The sequence below is a fragment of the Epinephelus fuscoguttatus genome, linkage group LG1 (assembly GCF_011397635.1).
Source record: "Epinephelus fuscoguttatus linkage group LG1, E.fuscoguttatus.final_Chr_v1".
NCBI lineage: Eukaryota > Metazoa > Chordata > Actinopteri > Perciformes > Serranidae > Epinephelus > Epinephelus fuscoguttatus.
Genome location: NC_064752.1, coordinates 27,988,439 through 28,015,465, shown reverse-complemented (window position 1 = coordinate 28,015,465; position 27,027 = coordinate 27,988,439). Strand labels below are relative to the sequence as shown.

General features: G+C 43.3%; 1 protein-coding gene and 1 long non-coding RNA gene across 2 annotated transcripts in view; one reads left to right on the top strand and one right to left on the bottom strand.

Moving 5' to 3' along the window:
• The window catches only part of LOC125879842 (uncharacterized), a 46,071-nt gene that overhangs the window by 2,233 nt on the left and 16,811 nt on the right, over positions 1-27,027 (top strand). The gene's annotated exons all lie outside the window — the stretch shown is intronic.
• On the bottom strand, positions 1,158-25,922 carry LOC125879698 (G-protein coupled receptor 22). Its single transcript, XM_049561739.1, has 2 exons — positions 25,506-25,922; positions 1,158-5,074 (listed from the first exon to the last, which is right to left on the bottom strand). The coding sequence occupies exon 2, from the start codon at positions 4,947-4,949 to the stop codon at positions 3,261-3,263; it is 1,689 nt and encodes a 562-aa protein (XP_049417696.1). The 5' UTR covers positions 4,950-5,074; positions 25,506-25,922; the 3' UTR covers positions 1,158-3,260.

The following is a 27,027-nucleotide window of genomic DNA, read 5'->3' as shown; positions in this document are numbered from 1 at the left end:
GCCCATATACAAACAAACTCTGGTATGATTGGTTTGTGGTGAGAACGCGTTCCAACCGCGATCTGAACCAACTGCAGTTGCATTATGCATTGTTGTAGTTGGAGCAGCGCCTCATTTTCAAACTGTATAGTTTGTCTAAATGAACAATGACCAGCGCTAAAATCAACCTGCATAGTTGTCCCTCCATTGTCACATTAGAAAGTGTCACATTCATCTTCTTCAACATTCTGTTTACTTACTGGATTTTTCCCGCATGGAAATTCTGACCAATCAAGAGCAGCTTTCTTGCGCAAGGTATTTGATCTGGTCCGCTTGTAAATGCTGCCGTGAGAACACGAACCATCTCTAGGCAATTATGCAACTTTGTGACAAAATTAGTCCCTGATTCGGATCAAAGCAAGACAACTCTGGGTCTGAAAGCACCCTTAGTCTCAAGTCTTTGCTCTCAGTCCCAAGTCAAGACTGGCAAGTCCCAAGCCTTGACTTTATCTAATCATGATGTGCTCTTCACCAAATGTAAAATCATTTTAATAGAGTAATAATATGTCAAATTAAAAAAAAAAAAAAAAGCAATTTTTTTTTTAAGATTTGTTAAAAAGAACGTTTGCTGGAAGTTGTTGCATCTCTGTCTGTAAATTCTGACATGCACATTTTACAATCTGCTATTAATTTTTTTTTTTTGTTGACCACTGCATAGTTTTTGTATGTGAATGAAATAATCGTCAGTATCATTTTTTCCAACTGGTGCTCAGTAACTTAATATAAGGTCTCCATGGTTCCCTCCTGTAACATGACTGGATGCTGTTGGATTGCTTTAAAGAAAGTGGATCTGGGGAATTAAGTGTCGACTTGGAATTAATTCAGATTCAGGAAATTAAGGGAGATAATTGATTCATGGCACACTTTTTAAATAACACAGATTTTAATATTTGGGCTTGGGGGAAGGTATGACATATTTTCATGTCAAAAGGCTCAAGTATAAGTGAAGTCATGGGTGACTGATGTTAAAGTTCAAATCAGGTCTGAAGTCACCAAATTTGTGACTCGAGTAGGATTCAAGTCCAAGTCAAGTGACTCAGGTCGACACTTCTGACAACAACTAATAAAACGTGTATGAACTGACACTGAGATAGATCAATTCTTAGATAGATCACCTTTTTAATACAGATTCTGTTCTGTTCTATACAATAACACATAATATAAATCTTATACAATACTAATATTTCTCTATACACGTGGTCATAAATGTACAGTACAGTGTACACACATACAGTATTAACACAAATACACTCACATGTATCTTCTCTTTACAGTAACTTTCCAGCTCACTCAGAGTTTATCACAATGGCTGATTTTCTGTCCGGCAGATGATTGTGACCAAAAAAAAAAAACTTTGACTAAAACCCAAAACAGACACTTTAATATTTACATCCCTGAAAAATGTACATGAATACACAAGAATTATTGTCTTCTGTCTGGCTCACAAATAGTGTAAAAGGGGTGAGGATGAAGGAGATAGCCCAAATCCCAAAGACGCTCTCCAAGACTTGATTCCATATAAAGTTTAAAGTGTACTCTATCTACTTACTGACATAAATCTTTACCTACTGTAACACCCATAATACGACAGCTGATTGAGGGCTGGTTTATTGTTAAATGTCCAGCACATTGGAAAATGAGACATGAAGCCCTGAGGAGAAAGAGAGACACACATATAGTGTAACATGTCCAGGACTCAGTCCAGAAGCTGACAGAGGCCTTTCTGCCTCTGCAGTCATTCAAAGTGCTGTCCAAAAGCAGTGACTCTGCCCTCCAGAGCAACAACAGCTAACACGTGGAGACGTCCCATACCAGAAGGTTTTTTTGCCCCACACTGGGATTCCTCCTGTATAAGATGTTAGTTTACCTGCAGTGACTACAGACAGTTTTAATGAAATTTCCACAAAATGTTGCCCTTTGATTTCCACTTAAAAACTGGAGTGATACAATGTCAGTAGTATTACAGTGGCCTGTGTGGTTACATTTGCTCCAAGTTATCTGCTTTTATATTTCGCCCAGTGGCCTCTTGCTGTTAATCAGAATGGTAATCAGAAGATTAAGTCCCCTTTCTTCTCTCTTCCCTCAAGAATTTAAACCATACATAGAAAACCAACAATTCTGTGTTCACATTCTCTTTGTTCACATCCTTGGGGTCATTGCTTTTATCATGATTTATTGCACATAATGGACACACACACACTCAGTTGCTCATTCACACAACCACACACTCAAACACTCATGCATTCGTGCGCTCATGCAAACACACCAGCACAATCACACATCCTCGCATACGTCATCATGACTGTTACTCTTAAAGTTTATTTAAAAAAAAAATAAAAATAAAGTCATGCCTTTTAGCTTTAACTTACACACATTCTTCTAAGGTATGGTGCTTACTGGAAATGAAATTGGAATCTTTTTTTTTTGCAGTTTCCTGGTAGTTTCATATGAGCCTGTAAACTTTGAATCTGATGCTTGTATTTACCCGCCATTAATTTGCTATACCACATACAGTATCTGCAAACACTTTCACTCTGATACATTGTTGTAAACATACAGCAGGACATTCAGCACCACAAGAATATATTAACAACTCAATTAAGGCATGAACAAATGAGAGAAAGAAAGAGAAATATAGACTTCCATTAATATTTTTCTCACTGAGAATATCTGTGCAGGTAGATATTGGTGTGCTTTCACAGATAATGTCTATATATACGTAGATCAGTGTGCATTTTAGGTGTGTGTGTGTGTGTGTGTGTGTATATATGTGTGTGCATATGTACATGCACATGCAAGTTGAAAGTGCACGCAGGAGCAGTGATGTATGCGTTTGCTGTCGTCTAACCCTTATCCTACAAGTCAAGTGCACACTAGTATTTTCAGTAGCCATGGCTATGGTGTGGTCATAATGCTTGGCCAATGTTGTCATGGAGACACAGTGGCCACCTTGTCAGTCAGAAAGTGGACTAATGAGGGCCCGTGTAAGGAGAGCAGATAGCAGGCTCTAATTAGAGCTCAGGACTCTCCTGTCTCCACATCTGCATGGAACCAATGGCCATGGGATTTGTCCTGACCTTTGTAAACTAACTGGTTCGCATTTTTCTCACACCCATGCACGAATATACACACGATCCATCTCTGGCAAACCGGTAGGACACATACAATTCTTCAAATTCACACACATACACTCACACATGCAAACACACTGAAGACCAGCCTCATTCCCTCACTGCCTCTGTGAGGCATCGATCAGTGCCATCGCTGGCCTCCACACGTGGCTTGCGATTCTTCCTCTGGCCTCCTCCCTCCACCCAGGAATTATGAATAACTGTCCCCCCGCTGGGAGCCGGGTCCACCTGCAGAAGGGACACTACCCTTTTCTTGACACGTGTTTTGAGGGCACGGCGCAGCTTCTGCCTGGTGAAAGCGTAGAGCAGGGGATGAAAAATTGTGGTTCCATAAGCCATGGCCAAGAAGCAGAGGCGCAGTCGCACCAGGCCGTCGCTGGGACCCATACACAGGATCAAAACATTGACTGCTGACAGAGGGGCCCAGCAGCCCAGGAAGGTGGATATGATGATTAGGGACATTTTTAGGACGCGGCGCTGACGTTCTCGACGGTCCCTGTGCCTGCGCACTGCCCGCCTCAAAGCGATGATGGCAGAAACTGAGGCCTGTACACCCATGGAGGAGGCAGGCAGTGGTGTGGTGGCATGGGTCTGGGCTGAGGCTGATGGTGGGGTCGGAGAAGCAGGGGTGGCCGGGGTGGTGGCAATGGGGGTGGTGGCAGCAGTGCTGACAGTCGTGACTGTTGCTCCACTGTCAGAAATCACCTGGGGCATGGAGGGGAGTGGTGGGGGTGATGTTGGTGTCGGGGTGGGGGAGGGGATGAGAGGAGGGTGGTTGAGGTTCTGGTTCTGGTTGGAGGACACTACCTCTGTGGGCAGGCTCAGGTCCTTCTTCTTCTGCCTCCTGCAGCGTATCCTGCAGGTGGAGTCCTTTGCACGTGTGGTCCTCATCATGTGGGAGCCTATGCGAATGTTGAGGGCCTGCAGGATCTTGGAGTAGGTGAACAACATGACGACCACAGCAATGAAGAAGCATGGCACTTGGAGTAACAAGTGGTAATACATAGCCATGCCTGTGTAGTATCCTTGCCCTCCTACACACAGCAGTGTCCTGTTCTGCCATACTGGAGTATGGTGGTGTGAAGGGGAGGAAGGATGGGTTGAGGGTAAAGGGGAAGGAGAGATGGAGGAAAAAATGGGGGTCAGTCCTGTGGTGTGCTCAGAGTTATTATTCTGCCCCTCCGGCTCCTCATCCTCACTATCCTCAACACTCGATGAGAAGAAATCCCCCTCGAGGAAAGGCAGGAAGAAGACAGCCAGAGACACGGCCCACACTGCTGCCAGGAGCAACGCTGCACGCCTGGGGGTCAGCAGACGACTGGCTGGGCGCACTGAGATGTCGTATCGATCCAAACTGATCACCAGCACATTGACTGCTGTGGCCACGCTGGTGAACGTAACACAAGCCTCATGAAAGCAGCACAGCGTAGCAAGGCTGCTGACTCCACTTTCATTAGCTGGCAGCAGGATCACAGCCACAGTCAGCGGCAGACACAGAAGACAGACCAGTATGTCCAGCACGTGGAGGTTGACTGTGACCAGGTTGCTGACTGAATCCACCAGGTTGGACTGAGCACAGTAGAGCACGAGCACAGTCAGGTTGCTGCTGAAGCCCAACACCAGCTCCAGCATCAGCACAGTGGTCAAAGACACCTGGAAGCCCAGGGGGTAGGGCGTGCTCCAGCCCTCCTCCACCCCGACCTCGCCCCCTCCATCCAGCAGGCCTACCCCCTGACCATCGCTGGTCTCCAGGAGGTCACGATAGCCTTCGGTCTCCATTGACGCCACAGCACTCCCTCACACATAGCAACAGCGGCCGCCACGCCAGACCATGCTCTGTCTCTTATTTTCTTCTGGCTCAAACGAGACAGTGATGAGGACGATGGCCAGATCTGTGGATTACTCTGTGAAAAAAAAAACAGATGAGAGAGATAGAAAGGAGAAGAGGAGAAGAAAGACAGAGGACAGAGAAAGATCAAGCAGATATCAGTCAGCTGTTCTCATATTTACTCAAAAATAACACTGTACAGCAAGAACAAGTCAAACTTGTCAGATTTCACAAGTGGGGAGACGCTACGAGTTGACATAACGGGGTGAAAGTGATCTTGGCAGGCGATTAGAGTCGTGGGGTGCAGTTCAAGCTGCTGCTGATGACCCATGAAGTCTCACTGGGCTCAGGCAGTTAGACAACAGCACGCTTCGCATAGACAATGGTAGCAGCTCAGACAGGAATTGGAGCAGGAAGTCTCTTGGGGGACATTTGCGAGTATGAGTGCATTAAGCAGGGATGTGGTGAAGGACCCCTACTGTCTACACATTTTAACGAAACCAGTAGGGATTTATCTCCCGACTGTGCTTACAGTTCATATACTGTTACAAGATGGAACCGCGCTTCTGTTGAGCGGGAGTGGGTGGAGGTTTGATTCATTATTACACAACATACATTATATGGGTCAGAAACAAAGCGTGCAATATAAGGCATATGGAAACCTATAGAAATCAACCACACCTGTGCTGTTAAGATGTTAGTGACATAGAACTACCTGTACCTTTCCGTCCATTTACAGCCCACCTTTCAAGACAATAATTCCTGTGCAAATCCAGTAAATGGCAATTTGAAAAGCCCTCCTGATGTTTCCTTTTATTTTCTACGAGCAATATAAAACCGTCAGTGTCTGCCTCTAAGAGGAGAGGTGGCAGGGACATTGGTGGGCTGGTAGAGAGACCGTGCAGTGCATGTCAACATAGCAGGCCCCATACCGAGGGTGGCAGCAGTTAATAGTTCTCACAGGGAGACGTAATGAAGACGAATGGATCAATGATCCACAGACAGTGCCACATAAACAATGCTATCAGAGAAAGACCAGCTCCCCTAGCATCCTCTCTCCACACCCCCTCTGTCTCTCCTACATCCCTCACATCCCCGCCTACTCTGTTCCCTTCTCAGTGTACAGGCTGAGACAGACTGCTTTGCATGTGTAGCATGTTCTTCAGGGCTGACTGGATGCTCTTCTGTGCTATGGAAGGAATCATATAAAGTGTTAGTTGATTAAATATTAGACCCTTTGTTGATAATATAGCAAGAACATTTTATTTCCTGAGTCTCTGAGCGAAGAGCTACAGGTGTGTCCTCACTGGCAGCGTCAACCTCGGCCTTTGCCGTCGACCTTTCCTCCGCCGCAGCTTTTGTTCTCACCTTCTCGTTTGCCCTTTTCTCTTTGTTTTATTTCACAGTTTTTCCTCCCATTTGTCATGTGGAAAGGACCTGCAGGCAGAACAGGACTCAGTGTGGAACAGTGGTCTATCTTAATCTACTAATGGGTTCCATGGGGTTTGTGGTGTTGCTGGAACATTGATTTAAAGCATCATCGATCTGCCAATTTAACAAGCCCGAGGCAAGGGAGCACACAAACGCACTCTCTATCTGTTCCTCTCATGGGCACCTGTGCTCTCATTTTAAAGTGCTGCATAAAATCATTGTGAGCGAATTTGTTTTATCCCTTCCTTTCCACACTGAATGCACTTAAAGGTAGAAATAGGAGGATTTGTTGGTTGTGGTTGTTGGCTCCTCCTTCCCGGCTCAGCGGCTCCATTAATCCATACTACTTTTTTTAAAATTAAAAATTAATTATTCGCCAGGAAAAGTGAAAGTAAAAGTCAACCCCAGATTCACCCCTGTTTGGTGTTTCACCTCACTGTACTTGCATTTTGTAGCACTGTGTCTCTTGAGTGCCTGCTACTTACAGCCTGGCACCAGGTCCCTACCTTTTTTTTATGAAGCGCAGCATCAGCTTCACCGCTGTGGGGGTACATGGCAATAAAATAAAAGGCAAGTAAAAATACAAGCAGAGGGCAGAGTCTCTGCAGAAAAGTACACCACCACACACTTCTAGTGGGTCATAAGTGATAACTGAGAGGGATTACTTCTGTATGAGTCTATACATTGTTCTTGAAAATAGACATAAACAGAAATGGGTCATTAAAAGTGCTTGAATTTATATATATTGTACAAGAATACAAACATAAGTTCTTCTGACACTGTCTGTCATCACTTTAACACAGCACAGATGAGACGTGTTCACACATTCAACCCTCTTTCTCTTTTTAATTGTTGTCTGTGAGCTTCTGTTAAGCCTGCTGCTTCTCATTGTAACAATCCTCAGTGCTATAACAGTAATTAACCTTGATCCCTGTCTCAAACTAGGCCATGTTGGGTCCTTGAATTTGAGGAAATTGGGCTGAGAAAGTCCTTAAAAACTCCTTGAATTTGATGTTTAGGGGAACCCTGATGTTGCAGTGACGATCAATATTGGGCCTGGAAGTGGAAATTACAGCATAATCACAGACATCCTGGGAGTATAACATATTCTCGATATCTATATCCACCCTGTGTTTGAGACTATTCAAAGTAAGTGTCCTACACAGGAACATTCAATGTGCTATGACCTTAGAATGTCATCAAAATCAATTGTGTTCACAACATTTGTTCAATATGGTGGACATCAAGGTGCTCCAGAGAACGATGGAGCCAGCAAAGGAACACTTTATGTTTGGCAGTCAATCACAGAGAACATGTCAATACCACATTGACCGAGCAGTGTCTTCCATCTCACGTGAGTGTGTTGGTGGCAGGACTTTGAAGCACCACAGTACATTAATGTCAGGAGCAAACTGCGTGCTACCATATCAGTAACATTAAATAAATAATGTAAATGTACCATGATTAAAAATTAAATGATATGACACAAAAGTCAACCGTGATCTGAATTTCAATATTAAAGATAATGTGAAAATAAAATTGAGGGTTAGGGTTAGTAAAATGATGCGTGGTATTCTGCAGTAACTCATTTGATCAGTCTCATCAAACGTCAACCGTCATCATTCGAACATCACCCATCATCCGTTTCTCTTAACAGTCCTGCCAATAATTACAAGGGGATGATTGCGTGCTGGTGAAATGAGCAGGCTTGATCGCTTTCAACGAGAGCCATTTATGTTACTCTATGACTAAGAGAAACAATGAGCCACAATCGGCCCTGTGATAATGGACACTCAGTGCTGTGTGATGAACCGGTTAGAGATACAAAGAGCCGCAAACAAAAGAGTAGAGAAAGAAGTCTGTGTTAGCATGCTGTTTGGGGGCAAGACAAAATGTCATAAGCCCTTAATATGAACAGCTGTGACTCTGACCTGCGGGCAGGAACACTCACAATATTCCAGTATTTACAGGGAGAGGGGGGAAGAGGAAAATTAAAATGTGTAGACAGGGTGCTGAACTTTGGGTTGTTTTTCTAATGATCACCAGTTTTAGGGTCTTTCAGTGGGAATTGTAAATATTCAGGTTCATTTGAGGCTGCAGGTCAGTCTCACGATTTTATGGCCTTGGTAACTGAAAAACAAAGTGCATTGACGTATGCTGTAATAGTGTTTTGGTTCTTATGACTACATGATGTTATTGTTGGGGCTTGTTTATCCCAACCAAGTGTTTGTGTGCATGTATAACCCTGTCTCCTGGAAATAATGTTTGTATATTACTAAACTGCGCTCATGATTGCCTGGATTATGTTCAGAGACAATGTTTCTTTGAGTTAATGAAACACTTCTTTAATGGAGTCACAGGGAGGTGACGGGGGTGGATGACGGACACAAGCCCTTTTTAGATAGGAACTGTGCAAATTTGCAGGAAAGCCCAATCAGTCTTTTTCAGCATTGGCAGTATACAAACGAAATCGGGAAGCGCCGTAAAATGCTGGGGCGTGAGCAAGTAACAAAACGTGTAGCTCAGCATGTGACGTAAACAGTGACGTACTCCGAGGGAAGCCGCGGCTGGTCAGTCTTTCAGCAATTCTCTCATAAATCTGCCCTTTCTTCACTGTCTGTCATCTGACGGTTAATGGCCTCTTCGTTTGCAAGGACAAGGAGGGCGCGCAATGCTTTGTCTCCCCAGTTGCTCATCTTTACAGTGTCTGTCAGGTTTGTGTTTCCCTCTTGCTACTAGCTGCTCACTAATTCCTGCTGTCAGCTGTTTCCTGTTTATCCACCGCCAGTGGCTCGCACGTGCGCCGTCATCAACAGCTCCTCCTACAAGTCTTCAACAGCCACTCCCGGCCACCTCGGATCAATTCGCCAATCCAGCTCTGTGTGTATAAACGCTCGCAGCTTGCCCGCAAAATGGCCCAACATTTGCGGAAAATCTGGCAGTGTAAAAGGGGCTAGAGAGTGCAAGACTGTGACATCAGGATCTTGGTTCACATCTAGACTCCTGATAGGTTTAGGAAACTAAAGCACTTTGGTTAAGATTCGAGAAAGACTGTGATTTTGGATTTCAGTGGATATATTGCCAGACATGGAATATAATGTACCTCAGAATGAGGCGTTTATATCTATACAGGGAGCAGGTCCATGCCCCTGGAGTCCGCCATATTGCACCACCATGTTTCTACAGTTGCCCAGAATGGACAAACCAAATACTGGCTCTAGATAGTGCCATTTCTGTTTTTGCATCAGCCTCAGTTGGCAGCCCCCCAGGATGAGTAGGGCTGGAAAAAAACACAGATTTATTCTGTTATTAGCGGTTTAAACCACCAGGTCCATTTGATTTAGAGAGGAAGAGAGAGACCTCTGTGGACAAATCGGCTCTTGGTGAAAACCCTCTGAACGTCCGGATCTTAAGTTATCGGAGGAAAAACGGTGAGCACAGTAGGTGCTGGGCTGGCGGCCTGTCTGTGACAAGCCAAACTTTGTAGTTCAAACACTCATTTGTAATGTGAAACTGCTTCATTCTGTGTTCTACTGGTTTATATCACCTGGTCCATTTGTTTTGTAGAGGAAGAAACCTCTTGGGGAGAATTTGGCTCCCAGTAAAAACTTCCTGAACAATGAACACTGAAGGAATCCTAACCAGGAGTTCACACTTAGCACACTGGAAAGGTTCCAGCTGCCACTAAATCCTACACACTGTTCCCTTATTTATTAATAAAAAATATAATAATAAAAGTAATAATTGTAATAATAATAAAAAAATGCTGTAGTCACTAGAAATGGAAAGTCTATTGCAAGATTGGATTCTGGCAGAAACATGGTGTCAGTGAACATTTTGCTGATATGTTTGGGATCAACATTTTTACGACTCACCGGGTACGTTAATAAGCAACATTTCCTCATTATGTCAATAGAGAACACAAGTCGCTCGGCATTACGTTTCCCTCAAAAACATATTTGCTATTTCAAATTACTTGTAATTTCTAAGAGACAGAGGTGGCATGTGTATGTGCCAGCTGATGCACTTTGTGGCAAAAGAAAATAGCTGGAAACAAGGTGAGACCTCTGTGCCATGAATTACATCTAGCCTGTGATTGACAGGTCAGACAGAGGGGAAAGTGGCAGAGGGAGCTTAAGGCATGTACTACAGAACATGTTATATTAAGACATGACCCAAACAAAGTCTAACAAGTTTTCTGACAGCTCCACTTTGGTCGTTAATCCTGAAGACAAACAAATCAGAAGCTCTTTTTTTTAAGCCTCAGTTCAGTAAAATGATCGTCACAGAGGAAGGCTTTCAGTCACAGAGTCTTAAATTGGTTTTTGGTAAACTCATGCACTCTCTCCTAAGTCATCAATCAACAACCTAATTTACAATCATGTATTGAAAGCTAAATCATGTTTCCGGTCAGCTCAGCTTGTAATCAAATAAGTGACTGCCATCTACAGATTTCACTTTGCTGATGATTTCATCAAATCCGGTGTCTCAATCACTGCAGATTCTGTGCTTCCCTCTGAAACAACGAAAAACTGTGAGTGTCCTGGACTGCAGTGCATCCCGCAGCCTGCTGTCAGGGTTATTATAGGTGTTGGGTGGTAGATGACAGGTTTTCAAACCCCTTCCCACAGTATCAGAGGGTAAATGCTCAAGCAGATCCTGTTGTCAGTGTGAAGAGTTCAGTTTCTCTCCTTCTTTTCTGTTTTTTCTTTGCTTGTATAATCTTGCATGCGCTCTAAGCTATCCCTGTATTTAATTTTTTTCCTCCTGACAACACGTTTTTTTGCCAGAGGCTAAATTACTTCTTCCCGGCACAAAGACAAACAGTAGGCATGCTTTCGGCCCAGACAGCAACACGGTGTTAGGCATTTCATTATCTTGGCACATTTGTTAGGTATGTCTTAGTGAAATAACACAACATTACTACACTGAGAGGAAAAGGGTGGACAGCGTCCAACACTGTAGGTCACGAGCAGGGCTGAAACACAGCTGATATGCTCTGGACTCCCAAGATAACTGCAGCAAAACACTGCAACAGTTTTATCAAAAGAGTGCAATCAACAGTGCTGCAGCAGCTCGGTGGCTGCCAAGATTAATTCAAGTCACAAGTCTTTGTCCCCTACGTTGAGTCAGACATTGTGTTTTTAAAATGATTATTATAACAGCTCTTTTTTGACCAGCAAAGTTGTTTTCATTATTAAATCAGGTTCCACACTATATCGTCTTTTATTAACAAACCTGCACAAATCTGCACCTGCTTTTTAGATCCACACAAAACTGACTCTCACAAACCAAATGGACTCGGAAAATACATGATAATGTTCTCCCTGTAATCCCACTGCAATGAGTGGAGGCACACCTCACTTATTTCACACAAGGCTCACCTCAGATGAACTGCGCTTCCAGGCCAGTGCACCTGTCGGATAAACAACACGCGCACAGACGTTTTACGGGGACATCTGAAATGAGGCAGAAAAGGTTTATTAAATCTGTCCCTTCTTGCTGTGACATTTGCCCGTTGTGTTTCTGCATCTCAACCAGATGCTGTTGAAAGTGCTGATCCTGCACTGGGCCTGAGGGCACTCACCCATTTTCACCTCGGTCCTCTGCAATCGAGATGTGACAATTGTGGTCGGCACACGTGAGACTTCAGTTTGCTAATTATTTAAATGTAGGCACCGCCTGTGCCCTCTGTGAAACTTTATGTGCTCAGTTTGCATATTTCTGAGATGTAGCAACTTTCCACAGAAGACAGCTTGTGTCTGTTATAATGTGATGATTGCTAAGCTTTGGAGAAGTGTAGTTTGTTGTTATCAGACTCTCTCACTGTCTTAGGTCCTGTCGTCATGTATACAGATGATTTTGAAAACTGATATTTTCCCCCTCTGTTTTAAAACATAAATCTGACCTTTGTTTTCCAAAATATCTCCATCCACACTAGAACACAAAAACAACCTTAAACACTCACCAGTATTAGCTGTCTGCTACAGTCTCCCCTCGTCACAAAGAAGGCACTAAAATGTACAGGCTGATGTTATTTTTTTCAAAACACTTACTACAGATCTAATCACGGTTGATTCCCCTTTGATATAAGGACAAAGGTGCTCACTCAAATATATGAATGATGATGTGGACATGCAAAAGTTTTCGTCATCATCAACAATCCCACTCCAGAAGTGTCCCACCACCTGCTGGCTCAACGTGGTCTCACTCCGAAGTCATCGACATCCGACGCTTGGAAAGTGACTTTCACCTTCACACAGCGTATCATGCCGTCCTTTCACGTTGGCATGATACAAGGCCCGGTCTAGTTTAATGGCGCCCAGTGGCATCACAGGGGAAACGCGACAAGACAAGAATGAAAGTTAAGGTGGTGAAAGTCTGAGTAGGGTGAGTGGGAGGGGTGGTGGATGGATCAAACAACCACCGACTTTCACCCGGGAAGGCAGTGTTTGCTTCCCGTAATATTGTAAAGCCAAACCCTGTTCGTGTTTCCTAAATCCAACTACGTGCTTTTGTTGCCTAAACCCAACCACATGTGTGTGTGCTGGCAAAACATAACCATGCGTGTTTGTTGTTGAAGGAGAAAAAAAAACGTAAATTTGCGGTGCTGTACTGACTATTGCATTTATTTATATGTAAACGCTCTTTTGCCTGTGAAAACTGAAACGTATTTTGAGAAAAGACAATGCATGTAACAGGCAGAACTTGACATGGCGTCCCAGAACATCGACAAACAATGCACCCCAGGTACCTTGCATGTCAGAACTGGATGTGGAAAGTCCATGAGCATACGTCGATATGTGACAAGGTCGGAGTGAAAATGTGTCATGTCTGATTCAGAACTGTTGTTTCAAGAGGGCTTTAAGTGTGGATGCTGAGATGGAGCAACAACATTGAGTGCAGCATGTGCCTCTGTTTGTCCATGAAGTGCTGCAACATAACCAAGTGTAAAGCTAACAAAACGTTAGCAAACCAGTAGTCTGCTATTGTTGCTGTTGTTTCAAGTGTATGCTCATTACACAAAGCAACAACAGTTGTGTGTGAATTGAAGCGATTACATCACTGTTTCTCCAGATGCTCTGTTTAACGTCTAGGCTACTCAGTTAAACAGAAGCTGCGAGTTTTGAAAAAATCTGCACCTTAGATGGCATTTTTAAAAAAATGTCAGTTTTGGTGACTTAAAACTCTGCGTGTGGATGAGAGACCGAAACATAGAAGAAAATATCAGCACATGTGCAGACAAGGTTTTATTATTGCTCTAAGTTATATAATATTAGATTAAACAGCAGGAAGCAGGACCACTTAAAGATGACAGATAAGCAGCTCAGATTTCCATAAGCTGATGTTTCGGTCATCTAATGTCATCTGAACAGTCTCGTTTAGTCGGGCGCACTGGATTGCTTTAAGTCTAGTTAGTCTGTCCTGTTGGCAGGAGTTGTTATTTTTAATCAGTATACCTGCTGCTGTGGTTTATATTCAGCAGTTGTAAATGATCCAGCTCTTCTGTGAGGCTCTGCGCTTGCGTCCACCTGAGGGACGGGGATCATCAGTGCTGTTTATGTGTGGACAACAATAACCCAAGTAGATGTGTGTCACTTTCTCCTCCTTGAATTAGATTGGAAAAAGAAAACGCTGTGGTCGTAAGCATGCCTGGTTGTACAGATAAGAAAAAAAAATACATTTACAAGAGGGCACTGTATCCGACTACAGATGCTGGAAGTGTAGCTGCATTGTGTCGAGGTTTATTTGGGCTACTATCCGTGGAGAAATCGTTATCTGTTTCCTCTTTGATGGATTTTTCCTTGTAAAACTGGAAAATGTCAGAACAAAATGGTGAAACTAGAAAGAAGCCTTTGCTCTTTGATTCTATGATACTGACACCAAAAGTTGACATTTAGGGAAGAAAGAGAAACAAGAGGAGAGAGAGAGACAGGGAGGATGAGTGAAGGAGGGAAAGAGAGACATTAAACAGGATGATGGCGCATGCAGCACGCTGACTCATGGCTGTCTTAGGTATTCCTAATGTCCGCAGTGAGACAATCGATCAAAGGCTTGATTTTCCCACTCGATTCATCCAGCAGCGCTAACAGCAAGCAGCCACCAGCTGGGCAGCAGCATCCCTGGCAGGCTCCCAACAAGCCAGCCTGGATAGGCCAACAACACAACTGGCTCAGTGAGAGCAACAACATCCCAGCCTATCTCATATGTGTCTGATCAGCACAGCTTCAGGAACGTCAGGTGAAACGCAGTTTTGATGTGCAACAAACTGAATCCAGCCTGTTAAAGGGATACTTTGCCAGATTTCAACCAGCTTTGTGTCATAACAGGATGGGTAGTATATGTAGAGCTGTGGTAAACGTCCCTTCATCTTACCAGCGCCCACATCAAATCTCAGCTCAAATTGCTGGCTCTAAGGCTGCTGCTTAAACTACAGATTATGCATCCTTTTTTTTTAAATGCCAACCACCACAAACACAAAGAGTATAGAAGCTGATCAAGACAGAGAGCTGTCACTCTCCCTTGCTTTCTCTCAAACTTAGACCAAACCAGAAACCTATTTTAGTGCCCCGTTTTGCAGGAAGAATTTGTGAACAGGAAGCGTGCACCATACTGTTTCCTGTATTGTCCAACCCCTCCCGCGACCCTCAAGAGGATAAGTGTTTAAGGAAATGAATGAATGAATGTTTACTATAATTTGAGATCCTTTGTTACCTGTCCCAAAACGGACCTGCTTGTATTACCTCACCCACCAGAGGGAGTGTTTATTGGTCTGGTGTGCTGCAGTGCATTCTGGTAGTTGTGTCCTTTCCACCTAATAAATTTTCAGTGTGTAGGATTTAGGGGGATATATATAGATATACAGGGGGATATTGTTTATGGTGTATAATCACCTGAAAATAAGACTCATGTTTGCATTTACCTTAGAGAGAGCCATTTATATCTGCATATGGAGGGTCCTCATCCATGTTGCACTGCTGTTTTTCTACAGTAGCCTAGAACGGATCATTTGATAAGGACAAAAGTGGAGATGACGTGAGGCACTTTCCTGCTCTGAGTCAAAGATTTTTCAACTTGAGGAGTTCAGAGCGCTCCGGCAAAAACGCCAGGCACTCAGAGAGCAGCAACATGAGGCACGTAGCAACGCAAAAGCAGCGAGCAAAAAGCCTCATTCTCATTAAAAAACAATTATAAAAAACTGCCTCCAGCTGCTAAAACGCTTTTTGTGTGATCGGGGCCTTATTCATTGTGACCGATATCAGTGTGACCAGTATCAATCACCTGGTACATTTGTTTTGGAGAGGATGAGACCTTTGTCGATATTTCAGCTCCTGGTGAAAACCTCCTAAATATTTGGATCTTAATTTGTCAGAGAAAAGCGGTGAGAACAGACTAGCACGTGTTGGACGAGAAACACAGAGATACTGATTTCTGACATGAAACTGCTTTATCCAGTGTTTTTACAGGGTTTAATCTCCTGGTCTGTTTTGTTTTGGAGAGGAAGAGACCTCTGCAGATAATTTATCTCCCAGTTAAACCTCCTGAACAATGAACACTGAAGGAATCCTAACTAACAGGAGTTTCTGCTGGTTGCAATCTGCAATCCTCACCACTAGACGCCACTGAATCCCCCTAAATCTTACCCACTGAACCTTTAAGTAAAAGCGATTCTCTGTTTTCTCTGGTCATTTAGGATAAATTTCAAAAGTATTTGTGTCTGTCTACTGCAAACAGGCAGCTCAGCGTTATGAAAAGACCATCTCTCCAGCAGTGAAACACTTCTTTAAGTGTAACTCCAGAACTGTTAAAACCATCACTGCTGCTCTTTATGTGAGGCCAAGAAACACTTAACACTGTATAATTTAAAAATGGGTTATCATAACTCACTGCCAAGCTCGCTGAGGACAGACAAGCACACCGTGTAGTCCACAATGTATGGATAACTGCCATCCACCCACACCGCCACCCACCGCCGGCCCACGCGCTCCCTACCCGTGTGCTCCCCAGCAGATAAAGCAGAAGATGGATTGCCATCTGAGGTGAATGACACCTTGTGTGCTTAAGAAACTGCTGAATCCCATCCGCACTTACGCCTGAGACAAGTTAGGGAGAGAGGGACGGGGGTAACGGGAGGTAAGATGAAAACGGGAGGTGGGTGCGGTGAGGGCGTGATGGATGAGAGCGAGGCTTAGGGGTGTGCAGATGGATGCTGAGTCGCGTGCTCGCTGGAGGGGAATGTTTGTTCCCTGCTCACTACCTCTATCCATCTCTCTTTTGAATAGTCCCAGTTGCGCTGCCTCGCCTCCCCTCACCATCCATCTTACAACCAGCACATGGCTCTCCGCGTTTACAGTACACCATGCAATATCTATGTGTAGTCCCGCCAGATCGTCTGGACAGAATATTCTGAGATTTTTTAATATTGAAGTCCAAGCAGCCTCTCACAGATTGCCATCACCACATCAGGGATAAAGACTCATTTGTCCTGTCACTTTATGTCCCACGTTTCTGACAGGCTGCTGCGAGAACATCAATAAGAAAGCCATGGTAGGCGGGTTAATTATCACTGCCTGTAATCTATAGAAACCACTCCATACAGGAAGAAGACCTTGGTCTCTAGACAGTTCTGGTCCACAGGGTGTGAGGCATCATTATCATCTGACAGCGTGTTCGATGGATTTCATTTGGCTTCACACATTCATTAAAGACACTCCTTGGTATCCTATACCTGTCTATAACACCCCGAGCCTGTAATGTTGCTATTACCGGCACCACCCATCAATAAGCACTAATCAAGGCTAGCATGCAATCACAGGTCTTTAAAACAAGAAGAAATCAAAATCAAGTGTGAAAGCTGGTGAAATGAAGTGAAGCTGAGTCAGAGCGAGCAGCGACTGTTACGTAAATCAGCGCTTTGGAACGCTCTTCACTGGCCCATCCAGCAGAATGGCAGTGATTAGTAATAATGATTGTATGACAATAAAAGTGGATAAACTGGGGAGATAAAACAGCGTTCATTATATTTCTGTTATAGCAGTAATTAATCGTACGTTCCCTATGTGTTCTGAAGTGATTGGATATGATTAGCAACGTCTCCCTCCATCTCTCCATTTCAACAGCCCTTGTCATCAGGATTAAATGGACAGGCTGAATGCAGTCGTCAAGCTGAAGTAGCCGGTATGCTACTGCACCCACCTGTGTTAATTTGTGTTGTGAATAGACTGTCAGGTCACAGTGCGAGGTCTGTGGTCACTTTAATGTTGCTCTGGTGACAAAGCACCAAACCAACAGCTGATTATGTGATATAAGGCCCAACAAGAAAAAGCTTTGACCCTGTGCTCACATACACAGACCTGCATGGCTGGGCCAAAAATATCCATGAACACACACTGGAAATCTCACAGAAATCAGTAGATATTTACAGTGGTGGATTTTTATTTTATTTTTTACAATTAAAGGTGCACTTTGCCAACTAATAGGAACACTGTAGCATCTAGTGGTAAGGGTTACAGATGGCAAACAGCTGAAACTTCTCCCATGTGCTAAGCGTGAATTCCTTTTCTTTAGTATTAATTTTTTAGGAGGTTTCTGTCAGGAGCCAATTTATCTGCAGCGATGTCTTCATTACCAAAACAAACAAACTGATTTAAAGCAGTAAAAACACTGAACAAAACAGTTTCAGGTTACAAAATCTGTGTTTTTCTGATGCTGTTTGTCCTGGAGGGGCTGCTAACTACAGCCGCCGATGTGAAAATGCTAATGGCCCTATCGAGAGCCAGTGTTTGGTTTGTCCATTCTGGGCTACTGTAGAAAAATGGCGATCCGTGAACGAGGACCAGCTCCCTGTTTAGATGTAAACGACTCATTCTGAGGTAACGAAAACACGATTCTTATTTTCAGGCGATTATAAACCTTAGAAAACACACTTATTATCTCATTCCAGTGTTGAGTGGGATGATGGGTTTTGACAACATCTTGACATTAACATTAGCTAGGTAGCTAACGTAAGGCTAGGTTACAGAGGGTTGACTTCACAGTTAACAACTAACGATGCTGATATGTTAATAAAAGCACAACATTCACCAGTAACATTCACTGTCCAGCCAATCTGCTCCCACAAATGGGCTCGTCTGTCTTTGTGAGTGTTTCTGACTGACATATTATACAGCTCAGGAGTGACGGTAAAGAAGCGACAGTGACAACACTGCTGCCGGTGCCTTTGTGTGTTCTGAAGATTTAACTTTTGGAAGCCAGCAGCGTGCACTTTATGTTGCGTGACGAGGAACGACAAATCACAGCCAACAGATATCTTTCCCTTCTTCCGTAAATATCAGTCTGTGATAAATATGGAAAAGTTAATTATTTTAGCACAGACCTGCCAGAGCTTTATATCGTTCCCATGGATGATAGGTCTACACGTTTATAAACAGTGCCTGGAAGAAGATCAGCTCTGCGCTCAGGATTTCAGGTAAATAGGCCATAATACAGTGCTAGTTAAGGCTATGTGGACTCTGAGCCTTATAGTGTCTTCTGTGGCTCTGGAGAAAATAGCCCTGATGATGTAATTACAGTTGCCTAAAACTGGACTTGAGACTTTGAACAGAAAGCCTTCGCTACAAACTCGGGTGTGGAGACTGGACGACATAGGAAGGTGAACAAAATGAATGATATTGAGCATTATGGGAAGTGTAGTATCCAGTGGTTAGAATCTGACAATTACTCTTCTGTTTTAACTTTTGTTTTTTAATCTGTTCTTGACTTGCCCTTCAATTTTGACAAACGTGCTATGCTAAATCACTGGAGTGTCCCTTTAAGGCATGTAATAAACTCTCTACTCTCAGATGTATACCTTGACTTACCTATGTGGAGAGGTGATTTCCAGAATAACTACAAAACGAGTCTAAAAGCTGCAGAATGTAAAAAAAAAAAAAAAATCTAAATCAAAGTATCCACACACGTATCTCTATTGTATGCACCCAATGTATTTTCAGAGCTCTCAGAGTCGCTCTGACAGTCTGTTTGACCAAATGTGTACACAATGAATTGGGTGTACGCAGTGGAGGAAAGTGTGCTGATGCTTTGATTTCCACACGGGGAAGGAAGAAAACTTTTATTCTTAAAGGTGCCCTGTACATTGTTCTTGTAAACAAAGATTTTTTTTTCCAAATTACCAAAATGCCTTGATTGCATCCTTGAATAAATTTGCCTTTGTTTGTGAGTTGCTATGTTTCTTTGCACATTACAGCCACTTACAGATGAGTGGAACAGTGTGAAACCATTGACAGGATTATACTACTCATCCATGTGCACATAAAGAAACAAATCAGTAACCCCCTCATAAAAAACTTTGCTCCATAGCACTACTAGTGGTCAAAAACTTCAAAGGACACATTTACATTGCAGTGAAACAGCGAATCAGGAATTTTGCATTCTTGTAGTGTTCACCCTCAGCTTGAATTTAATCAAACCTTTCTCCGGGAGATCAGTGCCTGCAGAGAATGGAATCTCTCCATGTACCAATATATCATGTTTTACAGCTGTCTGAAACAGACTCATGCTCAGTGTCCATGGACGACGGGGCTTTAGAGAAGCAGAGAGCAGCTGAAGAGGTCAGAAAACTAGACAAAAATGGATGTGAAGGCAGTGGAATAAGAGCAAAGGAGTAAGTGGAGCTGATGGGTTACCAGGAAAAAAAGACTGAAGTTGTCTGCGGCAGGTTAAAGTGTTTTAGCGATTTCACTCCAGAAGGCAATTAGTACTCAATTAATGCCATTTATCTCCTGCAGACAGGGCAAAATTGGCCAAGAGGGGAGAGCACCACTGCAGGCATCTGTACTCGCATGCCATAATGACAGACAGAGGACTGACCCGACGACGGGAAGACCAACACACGCACATATACACACTACCTCAAAAATAAGGGATTAATTTTCTATTTCCACATGAAGACGTATCACATAAAAACCAGCAGGGCCAAAGTACATGAGACGCATATTAATTACTTAGTGTAAATTAAACCTCATTTACATACACTTAATGTTTGTCAGCTTCCAACTAATGAAAATATTTTATGTAAAACATGCCTTAATATACAACAAATATGCACAAAAGCAGCTGCATTCCTTTTTAATATCTCTGGGTGGCCACACTGAGTCTTTGAATATGAGTCTTCTCTTCCATGTTGCCTCTGTCTCCCTCTTGTTGATAGTCTATTTTCAGCCTGGTCACTCCACTCTGCTCTTCTAATGATTTATTGTTCCATCTCTGCTCTCTAGTTGCTCTCTATATGCATCTCACTTTTTTTTTTAACATCACCCTCCTGCTGTTGTCCTGTCTGCTGCTGAGATCTGCTTCAACTCGACAGCACTCACACACTTTGAGGAACATTGTTGTTTACTGTATTCGGTTGGGGAATTAAGTGCAGTATGCTTTTAATTTCACACGGTAAACATGAGCACACTGACGAGAAGGATGAGCGACCCTCAGCCATCAGTAATCAATACACCTACATGCAAGGCAGTTACTGGTGTTTATTATGATTTGACTTTTCTCTGGTGGTATACACATCCAGAGGCTGCTGCTTATTTCGTACCTTTAATGACTGTATGGACTTTTATATTTAATGCTTAAAGTGAGGACAGGATTTTTTTGCAGTGTGGTTGTATAATGCACTAATACACAGTCAGTGTATTACCTACAGTAGATGGCGGTTGGCATGCTCCCCGCTTGGAGAAACAGAAAGATGTACCATCACGGAAGCTCGGCAATGTACTGCAGTGCACGAGGGGCAGCAGTAAAGCCGCCTTCTCCTTTGTAGAACTTTGTTTTCCTACACATAAATGCAACTGTGCTGCACACTGTATTACGCCACAGATCAGCTGGTTTGGATCAGAAAATGTTTTTCCAGATCAGACTGTGATCAAACTTCACAGTTCCATAAACTGTCTAACCCAAACAGCTGATCTGCAACATAATACAGTGTGCGGCACAATTGCGCTCATACGTATGTAGGAATACACAACTTCTAGAATTGAGAAAGTGTAGTGCCAAAGGAAAGGGCTGTCTGCGGTGAAAATAATCTCAGTATAGTGTACAGTTAAAGTATTTGTTGGTGTCTAAAGCACCTTTTGCTGCTGCCCCCATCAAGCGGTACATTACTCAGCCTTTGTGGCAGTACTCCTGTCTGCTTCTCCAAACTGGGGGCGTGGCGACTGCCATCTACTGCATGTAATTAATCTGGTCTCACTTTCAGCTCATTAATACCCAGGCGCATTAGACACCAAGGCACAGACGCACCCTTTAGCGCCGTTATGAGACACACCGGGTAACAGCATTTTTTGATTCTACAAGCAACAGCCGTAGTATAAAGAGTAAGAAAGACTGCATTGGGCGGGTTGGAGGGGAGGTGGATGGGGCAGGCAAACTCCAGGCTTTCACCTGGGAGCCCACTGTTCATGTCCAGTGTGAAACCAAAGTCAATTGAGTTATTTTAATAACAACTGAGTGTGCTAGTAGGCCTGTGTATAACTTGCTACCTATCATATGTCATGATGTTACATTATGTTAGTGGGAAACTTATTTATTTTAAGCCAAACCATGATGTTTTTTCTAAACCTTACCCTGTGCTTTGTTGCCTAAACCTAAAGAAGTAAACCTAAAGACAAAGTTTTTTTTTTACCTGCATACTAAGTTTATTTTGAAAAGAGAGTGCATGCATTTAACAAGCGGAACAAAGAACTTTTCCTGTGAGAACAACACATTCTCGCTCGGACCTCGTCACATATCGGCGTTTGGTCATGGATTTCCACGTCCACACACGACGTTCAAGCTACCCTGGGTGCATTGGTTGTTGCCATTCTCTGACAATATGTCAACTTCTGCATGTTACGTGCCTTGTCATCTTTCAAAATACACTTTTGTTTTGACCCACTCTGACTTTTGTCGTCTTATTATCGACCGACAGGCCACATATCATGCCAATGATAAAGGGCAGCTTTTCTTGTTGGTGTCTGACGCTGCAAGTCACTGCCTGAGCACCAGATTTCAACAACTTTGGAGTGTGACTAGGTTGGTGAGAGTGGAAGAAGTGAGCATAAAATTGACACGCTGTAGCTGAACATCCCAAACCGATGCAGGAGGGGCACCCTGAGCGTCATAGTTTAATGTTTAGGGCAATTGATCAGGCGTTGGTGTTTGACCAGTTGGGCGTTGATGTAATACGCTGACTGTGGATAACAACCTCATACAACCCCACTTCAAAAAATCCAGACTATCCCTTTAAAACGACCACAAAGGTTTGACAACTTATTTATCACACTTAAAAAGAGAGGTGGCAAATCAAGTTGCTGAAGGCTTTTACAGCAGTAAATGTGACTGTTTGTCTTTGCTGCAGGGACATTTTGCACATGCTCATTCAACATCTGCCATGCTTACAGTCTAGCCATTTTATCAAGGGAAGTTAAAGATGCAATACAAAATAAAATAACAGCTGAATTGTAAGTGAAACATATACTTTTGGGACTTTGTGTTATGACATAACTGTTGACAGCCCTTTAAAATGTGTGCGTATCAGCAGTGTAGCTGTGTTGTCCTCTATGTAAACCCAACGCAACCATTTTGACAAGTAAGTCTTCCAGCCATCACATTACAGCCAAATCAAATCCAACACAGACTGAAGCTTTATTGGAGCCTTTTATGACAACAGAGCAGCTCTTACATAAATCTTGTGTGCTTTTCCCCCACACTGTTGTTGTCCTATAATAACCTCAGCAAGACTCCGACCATCTCCTCCTCAGCACTGTTACATATGAAAGGTAAATAAGACTCATCAGCTCACAGGTACAGTACTCCTTTGCTCATTGAGCTTAAACAAAATATGACAGTTTCCTTCAACTACGCTGCGGCATCTAGCTGGAGAGTGACACGTGTGGTGGAATATTTCCCCACCAGCAGCATCAAAGCTTCTCTATAAATACATGCACAGACGCAAACACACAATGACCCACATGCAAAGCAAACACACGGGCTGCCACTGTGAGAGTGACTGCAAATGGGAGTACGTTAAAACAATTACCATCCCTTTGGGATTCTACACATAACAGAGAAACACACACACACACACACACACACACACAGAAGGTGCTCACTCTATAATCTCCTTATGTTTGTGCAGTCTCATCAAAAAAAAAGTTCATTTGGGGGTGAACAGTCCTAATGTAGACTACTTAATATTAAGATGAGCTCGTTATGTATTTTCAGAGTAGCTACGTAACCGAAGTGTCTGATAAAAAGACTGACTGATAAGATTGAGAGAAAAATAAAATGGTCACGTTACCATGCAATGCTATCCTCCTTTCTAGCTACATTCTCAACATTTACTGTAGTTTTTAATTTTACTGATGAGGCTACATCCTCCATATTATGGCCTTTTATTTTAGAAAGTCTCCAATCTGCCAGTTGTTCTCTAATTACATAACCACACTTACGAAATGATAACAATGACAGTAAAATTCAATATGTTGCCACATATTGTGGCAAAGCACTGGGTGATAAAAAAAGAATACATTGAATTGGAGAGCCCAGAAAGTGTTTTCTGCATTCTGGTGAGTTTTTATGAACCAATTTGTGTCTTTTTTGCATCAATTTATGTGTAAATGTCCATTATTTTGTAGATAAAATTCTTCTGCTACTATTAAGTTTTTATTGGTGAGGACAAATGCACGTGTTGTAAATATTTAGGGGGATGTGGCCCTCGAGTTTCCCCCAAAATCTACACCTATGGGAACATGTAAACAAAAAATGTCTTTTGAAATAATGTGTCAAAAAATTTTTGATGACACATTGCAAACACCTCATGCCAGGAAGCAAAACACTCTGTCGCTCTTGATAACAAGAATCTGATTTTTAATTGGTGATAAAAAGCACCTTTCTCCCCCACAACTAATACAAACAGACTGCAGCCTGACATTAAACAGACTCTAACTGTAACCTTAACTGGAAAATATGTTGCTTTAGTGATCAGCCGGGAGAAACCCAACCACACTCTGCCACCTTCCCATCACACATGCTCCCATTTCACATCTCATCAACAAGACAGCAGTGTATCAAATGCTCTCTGTCACTGCTGCATATTCACACACAACACATGGCAGGACAGGACTGGACTACAAATAACACAGTAGATTCTGAAACCACTACTAAGATCATACAGGAGGAAAATGTTTAAAAAGATAGCTTATCATATTTCAGATTTAAAATCTTCAGAAAAATATAAGTCAGGCACAGAAAATGCAAATTTTAATTTCAATTTTTTGACTGTTATTGCTGTCTTTTTTTAATGAAGCTAAGTAAATGCAGAGGAGCCCTGATAAGCAATCCTTTGATATCATAGTCTCGTGGGGTTATGCCAGTTCAGCACTGAATAATTTGATCTTATTACAGCATTAAATGTCAAAACATTAGTTGGTGAACTGAGCCGCTGCTCTTAAAAATGATCAAACGGGCCACCTTCGTGTCAAAGCGTGGCGCATCCATGTGACTGAAGCATATCAACAATCACCGTGGGTCCCTGGAAAATGGGAGACTGACTTGGAGGATCAGAATTTACTATGAGCCCACTTGAATCAAAACAAATCACTACAGGTCTGTTTCTTCTATCCATCATATTCAGATTTTCCTTCCCTCTCTGGGACAAGTGTTGTCTGGCTGTTGCTGCAGGATGGAAAAGCCCAAATGCTCTGAAGGATTTTTGTCTCACTTCATGTCCGAAAATGCAAATAAGGGATTCAAATCAGCCGGCAACATGTCCCGAGGCTGTCCACAGGCCAGTCATAAGTGCTGCTGTGACAATGAGATTTGTTGTTGTCTCCTCCAGTCCGGAATCAAAACAGGTCCGGACTGTCTTGTCCCTCCAAGAGACAGCCCACCATTTGTTTCATTTTGCAGAAGACTGGATCCCTTTGATCCCTCACAAGTCCATGTGTTTTATTTTATGCTATTTGTAAAGACATGATCATGCTGATTTTTACTTGAAATTAAGATATGAGTCTTATGAGAAGAAGTGCTGATGAACTTACCAGTTTGGTGAGTGGGAATTCCCTTTACATCCTACTGCAGGTGTCGGTGCGCTGCGCTATCTCCAACGCTGGACCCCGATTCACTCCAGAGCTCTCCAGGACAGCCGGCTGTCAGCCAAAAACGTGACCAGAATAATTTGCCTCCGTTTTGTCATAAATATTACAGCGGGAGGGGGTGGTGTGGTGGTGGAGGTGGTGGTGGTGGTGGAGGGGGGGGGACCCTCCACGGCTGCAGATGCAAAGCGCAGCAGTGGCTGACAAATCAGGTAATATCACAGTGTTTGGGCGTTTTTCTTTTAATTCCCCACTCAACACGGCGCGCTACACCTGTCCACTTTTATGCAGCGGACTTGTACAGCATCCCACACGCGGACCGGCCAAACGCATGATTATGCGCTACCCGCTCGCTGGAGCGCAGTCGCTCCATCCCAGCGACCAATACGGTGATCTGCAAGCGCAGGGGGGAGGAGAGGAAGGAGGGAGGATGGAGAGGGGGGGTTTGTTGGAAGGGGGAGGAGACAGGGATGCGGGAGGAGGACTGGGGGGCTGGGGTGTGTATGTGAATGTGTGTGTGTGTGTGTGTGTGTGTGTGTGTGTGTGTGTGTGATGGCTAGCCTTCCACAAGGACGACCTGAGATTCCTCAAGGGTGAACGCTCCTCTTTAGTAATTCAACGAGATTTACCAATTACTTGCGTCCCCCTCCCTATTCCTCTCTCAAAACATATTACACACACTTCACCTGATCTCCCTCAGAGGAAAAATGACTGGATTCGATAATATCACTCTCCCCCCACTGTGGAGGAGGCTTTTGAAGGCTTCTGTCTATGCTTTGCTGCACACCGGGGGCTGTACAGTGAGTGTCTGCCCTCATATCAGACTCTAAATTTCCATGTGGCGACTTCATCGCCGGTGGAGGATGAGCTGGTTAAGGAGCGGATTCATGAGGCTTGAAGCCATATTTCACCTGAGATTATCATCTCATTGTGAGGTGCATCTCCCTATCTGCTGCACTGTGAGCGCTCGGTCACTGAGAGCTGTGTGCAGGGATCAAGGTCACTGATGGGTAAATTTGTGACCTTGGGCAAACAATAAGGATGAGGTCTCTGTCACTGCAGTTCTCATGCTGATTCACAGACAGTTGTTTAAGGGAGGGGTGTAAATTACTGAGCTAGTGAGTATGTGAGATAAACTGCAGAGGGAGATTTAGATAAAAGGTGTGAACACCTGGGGTCTCCGAGGAGAGCCGGGGCAGTTGATGTCAGCCGCACAGAATCTCCCACAGTGGAATATGTGCTAAAATAAAAAAAAAACAAAAAACAAACAAAAAAAAAACCTCCATTAAGACTTTTTATATGTGTTTTCCTGTATAAGAAAAACCAGATTCTGAATATCAAACTAATTTTGAATTGGTAAAAGGGTCCTAGAACCGGTTACACCTGTGTCTGAAATTTCCACCTTGTACACGTATGCTAATAAACAGATGGTGGAATAAATGCTGTTTATATAACCTTGAACAAGAAA